Source organism: Manis javanica, chromosome 14 (assembly GCF_040802235.1).
Source record: "Manis javanica isolate MJ-LG chromosome 14, MJ_LKY, whole genome shotgun sequence".
Classification (NCBI taxonomy): Eukaryota; Metazoa; Chordata; class Mammalia; order Pholidota; family Manidae; genus Manis; species Manis javanica.
The window spans coordinates 56,051,783-56,069,696 of record NC_133169.1 but is presented as its reverse complement, the minus strand read 5'-3'; the positions used below and the strand labels follow the sequence as shown (position 1 = coordinate 56,069,696).

General features: G+C 38.9%; 1 protein-coding gene across 1 annotated transcript in view; it reads right to left on the bottom strand.

The window, feature by feature from the left end:
- The window catches only part of FBN2 (fibrillin 2), a 216,351-nt gene that overhangs the window by 26,778 nt on the left and 171,659 nt on the right, over positions 1 to 17,914 (bottom strand). The window contains exons 40-55 of the mRNA XM_073221486.1: positions 17,228 to 17,353; positions 16,471 to 16,623; positions 13,890 to 13,958; positions 12,882 to 13,007; positions 12,571 to 12,696; positions 11,984 to 12,109; positions 9,718 to 9,834; positions 8,043 to 8,171; positions 7,486 to 7,605; positions 4,705 to 4,830; positions 3,900 to 4,052; positions 3,076 to 3,141; positions 2,650 to 2,775; positions 1,967 to 2,086; positions 919 to 1,041; positions 325 to 456 (exon numbers count right to left, since the gene is read on the bottom strand). Coding sequence (XP_073077587.1) covers positions 325 to 456; positions 919 to 1,041; positions 1,967 to 2,086; positions 2,650 to 2,775; positions 3,076 to 3,141; positions 3,900 to 4,052; positions 4,705 to 4,830; positions 7,486 to 7,605; positions 8,043 to 8,171; positions 9,718 to 9,834; positions 11,984 to 12,109; positions 12,571 to 12,696; positions 12,882 to 13,007; positions 13,890 to 13,958; positions 16,471 to 16,623; positions 17,228 to 17,353 — 1,938 coding nt within the window. The remainder of the gene's footprint in view (positions 1 to 324; positions 457 to 918; positions 1,042 to 1,966; positions 2,087 to 2,649; positions 2,776 to 3,075; positions 3,142 to 3,899; positions 4,053 to 4,704; positions 4,831 to 7,485; positions 7,606 to 8,042; positions 8,172 to 9,717; positions 9,835 to 11,983; positions 12,110 to 12,570; positions 12,697 to 12,881; positions 13,008 to 13,889; positions 13,959 to 16,470; positions 16,624 to 17,227; positions 17,354 to 17,914) is intronic.

The following is a 17,914-nucleotide window of genomic DNA, read 5'->3' as shown; positions in this document are numbered from 1 at the left end:
GAACATGAACACATACTTTTATTCTGCTACATGAATAGAATTGTTTCAAGGAGTTTTTCTATTACTTCTAAATTCAGTGTTTTAGATTTACAGGACACAGAATCAGGAAAAAGCACGAGCACATATGTTTTATGATGGGCACGGCTGCCGCCACCTTATCCGGACCTTTTATATGCCATGGACCCGACAGGGAAGCAATCTGGCTCTGACACCACCTCTAACAGCTGGAGAAACAGGTGGCTGGCAGCAGGATGGATTGGGAACAGTGCTGTAAATCGGTCTTGGAGGGAGAACATTCAGTGAGCAGACGCCACAGAACCTTACCTACGCAGCCTTCCCCATCAGGCCTCCGGGTCGTCCCAGGCGGGCAGATGCACATGAAGGTGCCAATCAGATTCTTGCACATCATGCCTCTAGATTCACAGTCATGCAGCCCTTCAGCACATTCATCCAGGTCTACAATACAGTGGTAATGGGAAAAAATAACAGCAGAATGCTTTCAGGAGCAGGCTACTGTTTAGTACTTCTGAATCATATTTCTGGTTTTCTGGCTCTTACAAGGTAATCTTCTTGTCTGACAGAGACAGGAGGAGACCAGTCTTCTGTCAAGTTGGCTGTATTCTATATTTATAAGTTTCAGCACTGGTCATCATGATGAGTTCGGGCAAGGGCAAGCTTTCCTTTAATAAGAGCCCAAGATGGTGACAATGGTGTGCCATCAACCCATCTTATCTTTGCCTTGACTGGAGAGGCCATCAAGTGTCTTTTGCTATGAAGGCTGGAACTCTATCAGCAAAATACTGTCAGATACATTTCTGTAAAGCCCTAGAAGAAGATAGCTGGGAAGTATAAAGTCATTGAAATATTTTCCCAGCACGGCAAATAGAGTTCTCTTGACCCCCTCGTCTGTGGTCTTACCTTTGCACATCTTCTGGTCTTCTCTGAGCGCGTAGCCAATCGGGCACGTGCATTCATAGGACCCGAAGGTGTTCATGCAGCGGAAAGCACACAGCAGCGGGTTCTGGGTACACTCATTGATATCTGATTGAAGAAACAGGCAAGCATGTGCTCAGCCTAGAGTTCTAATTATTTGTTTAAATAAACACTGATGTTTTTACTTGACAGCCATACAGAATGTCACAGGATAACAGAAAGTGCACTCTGGTATGGGTATACAACAAGCTCATTCTCTGGTAGTAATAATGATAAACCTTGAAAAAAAACACACACAAAAACAACTACCTGAAGTAGTTTTCAGTGGTGAGTTGAAGCCCAGTGCACAACCAGGAATAAGCTCCTCCACCTTTCTCCCCCTGAAATTACCCTGCAGATGGCAATGGTTCAGCGATGGCACCTGGCAGCTAAATCTCCACTAGGAACTCCCTGAGTTTTTGTCCAGAGGAATCAGGGGACAGTCAGCCTTGGGGCACCCAAGGCTGCAGAAGAGTGAGGGGGAACCCCAGAAAGGAGAGGGCTGTAAACTTCGCCTGAGGTGCTGACTTAACTGTGCATGTGTGGGATAAAATCAAAGAAGCTAGCCACTGAGACTTAAAGACAGAACAAATCTCAACCACTGACTTCTACAGGCCTGACAGGCTGTTTTTATGATCGTACAAAGGCATCAACTTTCTTTGGTGTAATATAACTGATTCCAGAAGATCTCATTCACAATATTCAGGTATAATCCACAGTTAACTGGCATCCTAGAGAGCCAGGAAGACGTGATCCAACTTCAAGGGAAAAGGCAGTCAGTCAGTCGATGTCTAATCTGGGATGACCCAGAATTACCAGATAAAGGCTGTAAGGTGGCTACTGAAACTATGCTCATTGGAGTAAAGGAAAATATATCTGTGATGAATATACTCATCAACAGAACATCAGAACAACATAAATAAAAGCTGAAACATCGTCAAAGAAACCCCTTCTCCATCAAGGAGAGATAATGCCCAAGAAAGGTATCACTTGCCTTCACAAGTCATCATGGGCCCTGGCTCAAAGCCGTCATTGCAATGGCATTCAAAACTCCCAATGACGTTGGTGCAGGTACCATTTCCACATGGATTGCCGATTGAACATTCATCAGTATCTGAAAAAGAATAAGAAAGTGCACAAAATCTGGAGAAGTTTGAGTTTAATAGCAGCATGCTCGTGAATATCCAGCTGGCCCACACACACTTCCAGGATCTGCGCAGGGCACACATGACTCTTGCATCCACCTTGGGCTTGGCTGACGCTGTGCAGTGCAAAGGACCCTGAAGGATCAAGAGTGCAATGTTCCGAGCCCCCACATAGCCGCGCTTGCCTGAAAAATTACAAGCCCAGTGAGGGAGGTGGTCTTCTGCTACAAGAGCAGGTGTGGGAAGCCATAAAGTAAAACGGATCTCTTTCCTCGGTGAGTGGTTTTGGCAACTGTGAATCTCCAGACACATCAGTTTGTGTAACTGGTTGAAGGCGGAGTTTGGACAGCTCTTCCCATGTTCACATAAACCAGGTCTAACGGAAAATGGATGATGAGAGAAGAGAAGAGTGGTTACTAGCTCCTTCTCCTGGCTTTGTAAATCCTACCACCACCCAGGATGCCTAGAGGCCTTCTGCTGAATACAAGAGGAATAGCACTTTAAAAGCATGTCATGCGGAGTCCATACTCACCCACGCAGCGTACTCCAGTGTAATCCAGGTTGTAGCCCATGGGACACTCACAGCGAAAAGACCCGTCTGTGTTGATGCACTGACCATCGGCACAAATGCCTGGACTCTCTAGACACTCATTGACATCTAAAGTACAGAATTGCCTGTAAATTTCCTTATATAAAAAGGTATGCTGATACCATCTGTATCTATGCAACAGAGACTTAAAATTTCTTAGACATGTCAATGTTTCTTTTACCAGAGAAATAATGTATTTCACATACCACAAGTCTTATGATAAATATAATGCATATTATATACAATAAATGTATATGCACATTAACTATAATACACTGTTATATAATAAAATTAGCATGATTTACAAAATAAATGTACAATAATATATATTAGAAGAAGACTATAGGAATAAAATACAACAAACCACACCTTCACGGGTATCATGAAGACTAGGAACAGTTCCATGGCCATAAGGACACAAATCCTGGAATGCAACTACAGAGAAAAATACAGATTTCCCATTATCGAAGAGGTTTAATGATCAGAGAACTTAAGAACTCATTAACAATATACAGGAAATTAGACTAATTATCTTCTGCAAAGGTGTTTTTTACTAAGAATCATTTATTTTCCCTTTATGATTTGTTTCAAAAGCAACACTGAGCATATTTAGAGAAGGCTGCCTGAGCTTGCCCAGCTCCTTCCAGGATGCCACCTGCTGAGGGCTTCTGACTCTTTTCTCATTCAATGCCAAGGAGCTGGAGGCCCCCCTACCCAGACGGGACACCAAGCCAGTTTAGAGTATGCTGGGAGCCGCCCAACATTTCAGCCACACTAACAAGACCCGCGAGGCTCTTGGTCTGTCCCTGCAAATGGCCACTGTGCTGACTCGGCTTCTCAGAACATCACAGGATCCTGAGAGGCACAGCTGTGACGCAGCACCCACGTGGAGCTCCTGCAGTAATGTGCAATGTAACTAGCACCCCTGCCCTGCACCTCTCCAATTCATTCCTCTGAAAGCAAGTAATTCCAATTTTGGGGGACAAATGAAATAAGGTGCACCTCTACCTGCACTTACACATGACGAATACAGAAGTCGAGGACGTGCCTCAGATCAGGTTGCTCACTGAACCATCACAGTGTATACGTGAGGGGTTAACTTCACCCTCAAAATAGTCATCCATTATGCAAACCAAATTCTGACAAACATTTCAACATTAGCACAAAACAGTGTTTTATATCTCTGCTCTTACCTTCATCGTCTTTGGGGCACAGCTCACAGGGGTCCCCCCAGCCCTCTCCTGGCATTTTACTGCAACAGCATTTTGCCTTTGTGGTGTTAAAAGCTTTGGGTACAGAACACTTTCCATTCTCAAAGTTTGTGAAGCAGAAGCTCTGGCGAGTATCTAAATCAAGAAAACACACACCACAGACCCCCTCACCGGTCATTTGCAAAGAAGGAATAATTTGCATGTGACTGTCTCTGACAGCGTTTCTGATGGGCCGCACATATGATGCAGATTAAGATCAGCAGTTAAGGCAGGTCTGGAAGTCCTTCGCTGCTGACTTACTTGACTTGCCAATTTAAATTGTCCTGTCTATGAAATTTTAATCATTTAAAACGTTTAAAATATTTTTATAATGTACTTAGGAAATGTAGACATCATCAAAATGATTTCCATATCCCTCTTCCCACTATTACATTATTGCCTAACAAAAATAATCTAGGTCACTTTCTGTAAATTAAATCCCATGAAAAGCAACTCACAATCCCAACGTATAAAAAAAACAAAAATCTATGCCAACAATACAATGAAACTGGTGAAACAAGTTTTTTTAGTATGAAATTAAAAAACATGTAGAAACAAAGCCAATAACTCAAAATACCTTAAAAGTTGTCTAGCACATACACTTTTGAGACCTGTATTTTTAACTTACAAAGATACAGATGCCATGGATACATATTTTGGAGTAACAAACACTAACACGATGGTGTACTGTTCTAGCTCTGAAGTTTCCAAAGGCAAATTACTACACGGGAGTCCTCGCAAAGCTTACCAAAGCATCTCCGGCCATTGTCAGACAACACAAAGCCCGGGGGGCAGATGCACTGGAAGCCCCCAGGAGTATTGGTGCAGGAACCAAAAAGACAGATGTTGGGGTCTTCGTCACATTCATTGATATCTGAGAGAACAGCAGGAGAAGGTATTAATTTAGTAAAATCAATACACTGTTTAGTATCTGACGCTAACTAGTTTGTCCACACTACAACATGCCACTAGCCCTTGGCTATTTAATACAAAATGAGATTATACTGTGTGCACAGTTAATTTGTTCTTTAAAAATAAACTGCTACTGCTTCATAAGTCAGTGACTGTATCTGGACTCAAGCAGCCATATGCCTCAGATGCCCAAACTGATTGCCAGCTCCTTGTACTTGATCTTGCAGGGGTATGAATGATGCCTACCTGACATGACCAGTTCAGTGTCTTACAGGCTTCACAGCCACAGCTGGCCCATTCTTGGATGCCCCTCTCAGCAATTCAAGTTGGGATCCTGGGGTCACCTTTGCTCCACTCCCTGACCTTTCACACTCCATATGCAGGCAGCCTGTGGCCCATTCACTTCTACCTCCTCTGTATATTCAAACTCAATGTCATTTGCCGCAGGGATTACGGTAGACCTCCTGATTGGTACACTGCCATCTCTTCCCTTCACACTGCCACCAAGCTCTTTCTAAAACATGCATCCATTTGAAAATATGTGCCCATGGAACCAGGAGGACTCACATATTCTGAGAATTTTATCATTCCCACTTTGCCCCAGAATGTTTCCTGAGAAAGAGTAAGGATTCCTTACCAGTGGTGTTTGGCCTTTTTTCATGGGAAAGCGCTTATTTAAGTGGGTTACTGTAACTAACTGAATAAACAGCACACAGTTCCAGACACATTGGAATGTAAGCTTCATGAGGACATGACGTGTGTGTCTGTCTGTCTGGGTCACTGACACACCATCAGCTTACTCTAGAATAGTGTCTGGCACGTGCTACATTCTCAGTTTGTATTTGCAGCGTTTCAGTGAGTCATGTCACACCCTTTCTAAGAACCTGCAGTGCCCCACGCCACCTGCAGGACTATGCCTGAGCTTCTTCTCTGTTCCCTTCTCTCCTTTGATTAGCAAATTCCTATCCAACATCTAAGAGCCACCTCGAATGTCACCAGTTCTTTGTGACGGGCTCCTCCTATGGTGTTCCTACATCCTGAACACACTTCTGGCACAGCGTCTGTCTCACCGGATTGTAAGGAATTGTTACCAAACAGTTTTACTTATAAAACATGCCTTCTCTTTTGGGCACTAAGTTGCCTGGAGGCAAGGTCTGTATTTTTGTATTCCTGGCACCTAAAAGCTACCAAGCATTTATTATAATGTCCACTGAATGCTGGAGTGGATTTGTGTGCCTCTTGTATGTGTGCATTTGTATACACATGTATATAGCATGTATTTGTGTGAGTGTGTGATTGATTAGTTAGCAAGCGTCTCATTTGGGAAAAATTGGTAGAAGACATATAGGCTGAAGCAAATATTCATAAAATGAAGGAAATTAATTAAAAACTATTTTTTTTCAGAGATGCAAAATAGCATTGATAACATTGGATAAGGGAACCGAAGTGTAAGTTAATCACATATTTTTTTTTTTCCAGTAAGAGAAAAGAGTCTTTATGATACAGGGAAGCATCTATATCACCACTTCCCTCCTAATGGCTGACATGCTGCTACACTTCATTGTTCTATAAAGGGATGGATCACAGGGATAATGAAGTACTGAGATGAAATATGGATAAAGCAAACAGAAGAAAGTATCTTAAACTTTTAGAGAAACTTCTTACTAAGATGCTTCTAGTATTATTATTTAACTATTAAACACACAGACAATCTTACAACAAACTATACAGATCAGACAAAAAAGGGAAAAGATAGACCAAATTGGAATGACTAGACAGATCCATTATATGTAATTATATGGTCTTCAAAATAATAAATTTGGTGAAGTAAACTCTTTCCTTCAGTTCTGTCTATATAAGTCCCTTGCATGTGAAGAGTAGAGCTACAGTATATTTTTTAAGAGATTGGGTACCCCAAAAGCAAAAAATCCATTAGCAATCATTTCACATTAGAGGATCCCCACTAAGATGCTGGTGCTTCTGAATTTCAACAAGACTGTAAAAAATAATTTATATAAAAGTGAAATAAAGTAACTGTAAAAAGGTCAGCCTTCATCATGTCCACCAGGCAATTCTGGGACCCACTTTTGATGTGGTTACAGTGTTCTTGTGTGCTGGAAGAATTTCAACAGAAAAACATCTGTTACAACAGATGGATTCATATTTTCTGTTTTGACATGAGGCCTTCCCGAGGAAAAAAGTCTTAACAAACAGCATTGTCAGGATTTTGTGCTTCACATTTCTAGGACTCTAGACACCTTTAATAGCTGTTTTAAAATTGGTTGCCAAAGATTACAATTTCTGTAGACACTCTTTAAATTCAGTAGAAAGTCTCCGTTGACATTTGGAAAAAACATTAGCATGCGCTGAAAATTCTTTGACTAGTATAAGATTTCTGTTAATGAAAAATCCCACATCCCTGAGTTCTTTATTCCCACCACTCCACCTTCAAATCATTTCTGATTGTTCAATAAAGCAGATGTAGGCAGCTTTATGTTTAATTCCTTGAGTCAGCATGCTCGCAGTGGTTTGGATTCGGTATTATTTCCACAGAGTCTGTACCAAGTCTTATTAGACTGAACAGCTCGTGGACCTCAGGAGTAAATGTGAGCCTTACCAATGCAGTTCTCGCTTTTTACTTCATACCCTGGGGGACAGATGCATCTGAAGGATCCCTCTAAATTCTGACAGGTACCAGGAGAACAGGAGCCAGGAAGGGCAACACACTCATTAGTATCTTAAGAGAGAAACAAGACAAGGAATGATTTAAATATGACATACTTTTTGCCAAATGATGTTAACATGAATTCAGCATGGGCCTGCCAAGTTGAATCTGATCTGCCAGGTCACTATGGACAAATACGCCCTGAGATACTCTTTGACATCTCAGTTATTACTCATCTGGCAAGAGGCTAATTGTCTAGATTTGTTTCCTTTGTCTATTATTTTTGAGACTTGGTTGGCCTTAAGCTCTATGCCAATAAAAACACTGCATGCAAGTCATTCCCAATTGCTGACTTATTCCTTAAACCAAAATTTCCCGTGATTTCTTATCTTGGTCATGTGGTTGAGAGGATCTAATGAAAGGTGAATGAGTTCCCAGATTGGAGGCGGGGGGCACACCATTATTTCAAAAAACAAAACATAAAGACCATTTATTGTTTGGATACTTACCTATACAGTTCTTGCCATCTGGAGTAAGTTCATAACCTTCATTACATAAACACTTGAAGGAGCCTATTTCATTAAAACACCGTCCATTTCTGCACACCTGGCCGAAAAAGGAACTGCATTCATCTATGTCTGTAAACAAACAGGGGTCAGCTTTTCAGAGGGAGCACTTGTATGTATATTATGTCACAAGCTGCAACTTAAAAATACAGTTACTGGCATACATTTACAGGAGCCCTACAGTTCCTCATTAACATGCAGAAGAATGACTCATGCTATCGGAATCAGGTGACTAATGAGGTTATATTTTCAACCAAAGGGGACATTTTTGATATTCATTTAACTCATATATTTATAACCAGACAAATGTTGAAGGTTTAAGGTGAAGCTTTCCATCTTTTCCAGTTGAGAAATACTTGTTTTGCCAGAGGCAAGAGAATATATAGGTTTGACTTGACTGCCTAGTTTGTAGATGACTTTATTTGGAGATAAGCTAACTGCATTCAAAGGACAAATAAATACAGAAAAATCAGTGATATTAAAAACACTTTAGAATTGATGACAAGTTTTGCTGACAGAACACGGAACTTGAAAAAAAATCTTTAAAGCATTAGGTTTTCAGTTGAGCTTCAGGTTGATGGCACTGGGGAGTTTTCTGCATTGTTTGAATATTGTACTTTGATCAGAGCCATGTCTGTATCTTTAGTAGATCTCCCTGGCTGTACAAAGGGTCTGAGAAACTATGAACAAGAAGGTGAAAGCTGAATAAAATGTCCAATTAGCTCTAATATTTTCACAGTTGCACAAAATTTTCACAGAATTTTGAAAAATAAAGGAAACTTAGAGGAACATATGTTGGGTTCATTTAAGAAGTGGGTTTGGGCTGTGATGGTCCCGTAATGGTAGAAAGCCTAAGCTACCTTCACAGACCTTATGGGATCATGTGAACTAAGAAATGTTATTTTGTAAGGCCTGGTACTGGTAAGCAAGAAACTTTTGTCGTCATCTCTCTTATTATCTCTGCTACCAACAATAGGGACCCCCCTCCACTCACAATCAATTCTTATTTCAGCCACTGTCTGTTAGGGGCAAAGGCTAAAATCCTATACCATCCATAGGGCATGGTTTCATTTTCCACTGAAAATCTAGAGTGGTTCATAGAGATCAAATAGGTTTCTGAGGCCTGACTTAGTCACCATACACTGTTTCTGTGGGAAAAAGCATCCCTGGCTTGAAAAACTGACAGAAAATGAAGTTTCAAGACACAACATGTTCTTAAGCTGGAGGCTGTTAGTATTTGAATATAAATCAAGAGTGAATTATGGGAAATACTAATAGTAATGCTGAAACAATGACAGGTCTATCTTCGATCCCAACGACTGATAAAAATAGCCCAAAGCCCTAAAGCAGTCCCAGTACACTTACTACCATCTGCCTGGCTTTCTTCCAGAATCAGCTGTTGACTGACAGACGTACTCTATGTAGCAGATTACCTTCTGATTATTTAAGCCAATATTATGTCTTTAGTTAACTAGAAATTAGTTAAAATTATGTATCTTTGGCATACATTTGCAATTTTAATACTAAAAATACTTATTCTTTGGTTTTATACTTTATGTCAGTACATTGCGAGGAAATGAAATAGCAATAGAGGAATGACTGAGTACTTGGAACTTACCGAGGCAGTCATTATTGTGAGTGAGCTCAAACCCTGGGTAGCAGAGACAGTTATAGGATCCAACAGTGTTTTTACAGGTCCCGTTTCCACACGGATGCCGCTCACACTCATCAACATCTGTAAAAAGGCAATGGTTCAAAGTTTTCAACTAGAAAAACATAGCCTAGTAAACACATTTTTTTAGACACTATTTACTTCCTTAGATTTTCCTCATTCAAAACTGGGAACCCATATTTATTTTAAGGAAAATAAGTATGAGGTAGAGAACATTCTAAATAATAAAATTATAAGTTAAAGTGCTGTTTAATGACCTACAGGCAAATACAGTACTCAGGACTAGCCTAGGAAAGCATAACTCTTATTGGAGCTGTTTCAATGAATAGGTTTACTTAAAAGGAAACCCATCTTTTGACACACTAAAACAGTTTGTTCCCTTAAACATGATAAACACTACCCCAGAAATTTACATATGTTAATGTGATTGGCACAATAAAGATAAACTTTAGTTTCTTAAATTTTAGGAATGGAATCCAAACCGAAGGATTCTATTAGAGCTCAGTATTACTGGCTTTCAAAAAAAAACAGATTTAAGAAACTATTTAGAAGGGTCATCCTCAAATGAGAGCATCTGCTAGACTGGAACTTACAGGCTGCCAAAACCCCTCGCCCATGCACCAAAAGGTATTGCTCCTTAGGGAGGAAGCTTCTCTTATGGGGGGCACACCAAGGAGTCTGGCTCACTTTTATCGTGGACTCATTGTTAGCCTGAGGGTGGATTTTCTCCATGTGAACTTCTGAATCATAAATCTCACATTTCTTTTTAGCAAATCATATTCTCTCTCTCGGTACAGCCTGTTGCAGCACGTGTATGCAAGCACGCTAGGAAAATTCACGCAGACAGGGCCAGACCCTCTATGTATCCTTTGCACAAGCATGCCCTAGGGAATTCTTCCCACCACAAGGGAGAATCCAGAGAGGAGCTCTTAGGAGGTGAAGTGGGAAGCCAGCCTTCTGCAAGTGGTCCTCCGGGTGCAGATGCTCCATAAAGGAAATGTTCTACCATGCTGAAATCTGGCTTTATTACTCTTAGATTGTATCTTAACTACCAAAAGAGTAGATGCACAATTCTAGCTTTTTCTAAACAGAGAACATGCTAATTATAAACAGCCAAGTTTTAAATTTAATTTTCCTTCTTCAAGTGCAAAGCATGGAGAACTCTTTCAGTAGAGATACAACCAGGAGCTGACAGCAGATTTAAGGAGCTACGCAGAGTTCCAAGGCGTCCAGCCCATCTGCCTTTGAAATCATATTAATTGCCACTGTGAGCAAGTACTTCCTGAGCACGATTATTCTGTAACTAACCAGTACATTAGCTACTGGGACTTCGAGTTTTGCTACATTTGCTTCCAAAAATGTTTAAGAGTTAAAACACATGAAGAAGTTGTTCATGTTTATATTCAAGAGAGTTTTGCCTATGTTTTCTTCTAAGAGTTTTATGGTTTCATGACAGCAGCAGACTCACAGAACCCAAGAATGGACTAACAGTTACCAAAGGGAAAGGGACTGGGGTGAATGGGTGGGAAGGGAGGGGTAAGAGGGAAAAAGGAACATTATGAATAGCACATATAATGTAGAGGGGGGCACAGGGAAGGCAGTATAGCACAGAGAAGACAAGTAGGGACTCTATAGTATCTTACTGTGCTGATGGACAGGGACTGTAATGGGGTATGTGGTGGGGACTTGATAATGGGGGGAATGTAGTAACAGTGTTGCTCATGTAATTGTATATTAACGATACTAAAATAAAAAAAAAGAGTTAAAACACAGAAGCAGCAGCTAAGTCCCAAGTATTCATGGGAAAAATGTATTTTTATATATGTAGGTGTGTCTCTACATTTGCGGTCTCTCTTCCTACGCCTTTGTATTATGGCACTCAGAAAGGGTTTCTTGAGCGGGAACAGAGAAGGGCAAAGGGCAGCTTGTACTGTGGTGACTTCCATAGAACCGTGAGTGTCCCAGAGCGCAGGCTGAGCAAGACAAAGTCATCTGGGGAAAAAGATTGTGAATACTGAACCAATGAACATATGTGGTGTGTGTTCCTGCTTGCAAATTTCACACAATAAAACCGTAAGCAATTTAACAGAGCTAACTTTTTGTAAGACTGTTTGTGACAGAGACAAGGCAGTTACTTGTGGAAAGTGGCCGAACTTAATCTCTTCTGGAGACTCAGTGCTCCCTGGCCCCTGTGTGTCAGCCCCCTCCTCACCCATGCACATGGTCTGGTCCTGAGAAGCCTTAAAGCCATTGTGGCAGATGCACTGGTAACTTCCTTGCAAATCAACACACAGGCCGTGACTGCAAACATTAGGAATTTCTAAACATTCATTGCGATCTAAAACAAAAAATAGAACACGTTAGACATATCTGATTTTTATTAAGATTCCTCCGTTTTTTTCAGAGGCGTGTTTCCATAACCTGCTATTAATTATTGCAGGCAGGCTGAAAATGAACCATAACTACAGCTGAATCAAAATAAGCAAGAGTTTAAAGCATCCAAGCCTCTTTTCTTAGAAAAATTATGCAATTTTGTAAAGTTGATCGATCTCTCGAGGCTACTATTTTATTTTGTGGTCCAGTCTAAGGAAAATCCATTGAAGACGCTTCTTTCCCTAACAAAATAATCTAAACTACATGGTGATATAGGCACAATATGAATGAATAGACTTACTTAGAAAATCTTTTCCAAACTATCTTTGAAAAATTTTTTTGGTAGTCAAGCATACATAATGTTTTCATGTGGGAAATCTAAAGGACATTTTGCTCAATGCCGAAATGAGTCAGTCTCTTTCTTACCGACACAGGCTCCATTGGGTGAAAGCTTGAAGCCCGCAGCACACTCGCAGCGGTAACTGCCAGGGCTGTTGATGCAGTCCGCATTCCGCTGGCAGAGATTATCGCCATTGCTGCACTCGTCAATATCTGAAAGGACAACAGTTCCATTCAGAAAAGTTTCATCAGTGCATTTAGTATTACATGCACCTAACTGACTGGGTGATCAATTCCCCAATGCTCAGCAGAAAGAATAAAAATCACAACAGTGTCTAAAACCATTTGTGGCTTACCAAACTTTTTTTTGGATAAAGTTCATACATCATGCAGATTACCTTCACAGACCAGGAGCAGGTCATTGTAACTGAATCCTGTAGGGCACTCACAGCGGAAACTGCCAATCTGGTTAATGCACACACCATTTGCACAAATGCCTGGAATCTCTTTACATTCATCAATGTCTGAAATTGAACAGATATGGTCAAATATATGTGGTTCCACTTAATGGATTTACTATAAAACCTTGAATAATGCTATGTGTATACTGGCAATGAGAACACATATTCAGCATCACAAAAATCAATTCTATGCTGGTATGAATGATTTTTGTGGTTTATGAAAGCACAGAGGCCATAAAATGGATTGTTTCCTTTAAACAGTGAAGGAAAAATTTAAGTAGCGGATCAAATATGCCAAGTGATTTTAGTGTCAATATACCAAATGAACTTCCTACGGAATTAAGCTGCTTCTTCAAATTATGTATTAGGTTCCACTATCTGCTGGTACTCGTGATAAAAAAAAGCTAGGTTTTCTTAATTTTATGTACTTTCTTATATATACATTGATAATGTAGACTTAACCTTTGAGGAAGAAAAGTAGAATGAGCAAGAGAAAGTATATTCAGAAGGAAATAATTTGTATAATTAATAATTCTGCAAATACCTAAGTAGATTAGCAGAAAGGGACACTGCAGAAATACACCAAAAACATAAACATGTACTTATGAAAATAACAACTAAATGTTAAAATAAGATAGATTGTTTAGAGTCATATAATATAATATTCATGACAGGAAAACTACAGGATTAGCTTGGTATGTATAAAATCTTGAGATAGTCACATAACTCTCCTAACTTAATCACCAGACCATGCTGATGGATTAATACCATTATTAACACTTGGTTAGAGTCTGTAAACATGTTATGTCTTTCTTGTCTAACTATATTATATTAGATCAGAATCTTGATTATGTATTTTATGGTAGTTTAAACTTTAAAAACAGTGAACAGATTTTACAAAAAGGTACATACATGTATTTAAATCAACAACCTGGAAAAACTTACCAACAGCTTTTCCTGTGTGAATGTCAAAGGTGAATCCAGGAATATTTCCACATATGGTTTTAAAGTCAGCTTTAAAATACAAACAATGCAAATGTATCTTAAAATTCTCAAACTCCTTCAAAATAAGATTTTACATAGTATCACTGACAAATATGTTTTATATTATTCACAACTAGACATTTTCATTCCAATTATATTTATTTGATAAGTGTCAACTTCTGTAAGGAACAGATGTAGGTCTTCTTTATCATTACTATTATTATTATCATCATCAACTTTTTATTGCTGATATTAGAAGATAAATCATTGCAAAATTAAAAATATATATATTAGGCATTTAAATTCTTTTTTACTTTTGATATGCAGACCTTTAAAAATGATCCAATTTTGGCAGATTAAAAAACCAAATTAGAGTACCAACTTAAAAAGGGATTGTGAATCATACCAGGGCATAGGTGTGCAAAACGAATTCATGGTGGTGAAACAGGTTAACAATGAATAATGAAGGAGACAGTAATACCTCAGTTTTTAAACAAGCAGGCCTCTTTGTTGGACTGTGAAATTTGAGGCATCGAAAACAATGCATCATGGAATAAAATAGAGACTGTAAGAATTACTCCCACACATAATTCACCAAACTAACAGAAATTTCAAAGAATCCTAATTTTTGACAGCTGGATCGTTTCTAATGCCCACTGCTATACAAGTAAGTAAAACTGGGAAATAGTGTTAGGTTAAAACAGATACTGAATACTACACTCCATATACTGTCAGGGGAGGGACACTGTCCGTGAATCCACCAAAATTCACCCAGCATCCAGAGCATGTAATTGCTTGGAAAGGTGCGAATTGTAACATATATAGTTGCTCCTTGAACAACATGAGTTGGAACTGTGTGGGTCCCTTATGTGTGGAGTTTTTTCAATAAATTTAATGGAATATTTTTGGAGATTTGCAGTAATCTGAAAGATCATTTTCCCTAGCTTACTTTATTATGAGAATACAGTATGTGATCCATATAACATACAAAGTATACATTAATCGACTGTGTATGTTATCAGCAGGGCTTCCAGTCAAGAGTAAGCTATCAGGTAGTTGAGTTTTGGAGCAGTCAAAGGTTATACATAGATTTTCAATTGTGCGTGGGGATTGGCAATCACCCTATCCCCCATGTCGTTCAAGAGTCAACTGTGTATCATCTCATTTGTCAGTATCACTGTATGAATTAGTCACTGTCATTATTTATTACGCCTATTTTATATATGAGGAATCAGTTTCAGAAAGGAAAAACTTTTTAACCTAAGGTTAGACAATAGGTGGCAGAGCTTCAATGTATTTACTATTAAGGTATCATTGATATATAATCTTATGAAGGTTTCACATGAGCAACATTGTGGTTACTACTTTCACCCATATTATCAAGTCCCCCCCACACCCCATTGCAGTCACTGTCCATCAGCATAGTAAGATACTATAGAGTCACTACTTGTCTTCAGCAGAGCTTCAATTTAAACACACATCTGTCTCTCAAAACTAAGCCCTTTACTTCCTCTCACACAGGAAAGTGATGTTTAATTTCTCAAGTCATGAGGTTCAATTTCTAACTGATGGAATATTTAAATTAGAGAATTGTGAAGATGTTTTTACTTGTTTTTTTCTGAACAAAACTATGGCAAGTTAGGGCAAAGAAATCCACTTGCCCAATGAATTTGAGTCACTGAGAAATGGCCCACATGTCACTTTTCATCACTCTCCATTTTATTTCATCATCACATTACATGAAGCATTTTAATACATACATTCTAAGTAATATTTGATAACAAAATCCACAACTGTTCCTTCCCATTTGTCCTAGTGGTTCAACAGTTAGTATCTACAACTATTAAAGGGATCAGTTTCTAGGTCATAAAAGAACCTTGGTGGGCAACAATTTTAAGACTATTTTTTTATTTTTTGTTCTTGTTTCTTTTATCTTTCAGTGTTTCTTTCAAAAGAGTCTGTGCTTGTGAGAAAAAATTTGCCTTGTAAAGACCAGCTCTGCTTCTGCCTAAAAAATTCAGATATATTTGAGGGAAAGGATATATAAGGACCACTTTGACAATAAGTTGCTTTTATGTAATGTTTGCTCATCAAATCAATTTTTTGCATACTCTGCAAGATTGAACTGAAAAGAGATACTTACTGCACTTGGACTGAAAGTACAAGTTTTTAAAACAGAATATTATACCTTCTGAGTCTAGCACAATGACACACAGTTGCTCAATAAGTATTTACTCTATGAATAAATGAACAATTAACCAGCATGATTTAAGACAATGGGTTTACCTGGACTGGTGCTATACACTGTATCAGTTTGGCAATGGGGCTTCTTTTCAGAATGCACACTCCTACTCCACAGCTATCACAGAGACTGGTGTTCCTATCCCAAGGAGGCCCACTGGGGAAACAGCCATATGATGCTCTTGGACATTTCCAGACCTGAGCATGTTTGGTTTTAGTATGTGTTTGCTTTCATTACAGAGTCACATGTGTGCATGCACTGCTGCTTGGCCTGCAGCAGGAGCAGGAGCTGTGTGCTTACCTGTTCCTGGAGTCGGGCATGGTTCGCAGGGTTTGTTCCAGGCTTTGCCCACGTTATACGTGCAGCAGCACATCCTCTTGGTCACATTAAAAGGCAGCTCATTCTCACAGGTGGTTCCATTATAGCTTCGGTAGCAAAAGCTTTTTCTCATGTCTACATACAGAAAAACAAGCCCACTGACCAGTCAGCAAGCAGCTAATAATGAACCCACACACCTGGAGACACCAGAGTTTCTCCATCAGCACAGCTCTGAAAAATCTCTTGATAATTGGGAGGTATCTTAAAATAATTCTTTAAGTTGAACCAAAATCATTTTTAGATTAATGTGTCTCCTGTTTTTAAATAAGGGATTTCATTTATAATTTTCTTGGGCAACGCAGTTAATAGACATTCGTTTCTCTATTCAAAAGCATTTCTTCAATCTAAAAAGTATTACATGTTAGATTTTAAATTTTTCCATATTTGTCAAATAATGTTCATTTTATATGAATAGAAAATAAAAATTATTTAGGAATGTATCATTTAAAATGTGATGGAATTTCTTATCTCATACTGATGCTTTTTAAAATACTTATACAGCCAAAGTTTAAAATATGACACAGAGCCAGAAGTATATAAGACTTGGAAATATGTCATCATTCACAAAGATTTAATTCCAAGTTTTCTGATCAAAATTCTGAGACATTAGTGCCTGAGACCTAAGTGTTAGCTGGGAAGCCAGCAACTGGGACCTAATTAGTCAGAGACTTTTACCTACCCATGCAGTTGTGGCCTCCGTTGACCTGCATGTATTCAGGTGGGCAAATGCAGGTGTAATTTCCCAGAGTGTTGTAGCAGGTCCCAGGCCCACAGACGCCAGGATGTGCGAAACACTCATCAATATCTAGAGTAGGCAAGAATAGCCATTAATTAATTGAGGTATTTTTCCATGCATTTTTGATATTTAAATTACCGAACAAGCCTACAGCTGATTCCCTAAATCCCTATACTTTACAAAAATGTAGAATTTAAGGCAGTTATATAGGAAATACCTTCAAATGTGAATTTACATTAATATGATGTAAAGTATGTCTTTCTTTGAAAGAAAAATTTCCAATATTCAAATATGTAAATGATCAAAAGAAATTATTCCAAAGTGGCAAAAGATAAAACTTTCATATTCTTAATTGGAACTGTTTTAAAGTCTCCTTTCCTCTTAGGTCATTTTAACTAAATTTTGGTGCCACCTTAAACTGAATGCAGTTAGGAAAGACTTTCTCTTTATGGCCCCTTTCAAACTGGTGCCCATTTAGAGATTCTAGACACAGTGTGGCTGTTTGCTATTCTCTTTATTAAATGAATCATATTTCTTTCAGACATGTTCCATGAGAGGTTAAAATGGAGTTATGTTACCTGTTTGATGTTTGCTTTCAGAAGCAGTCATTCAGTTATTCCATAATTAAAT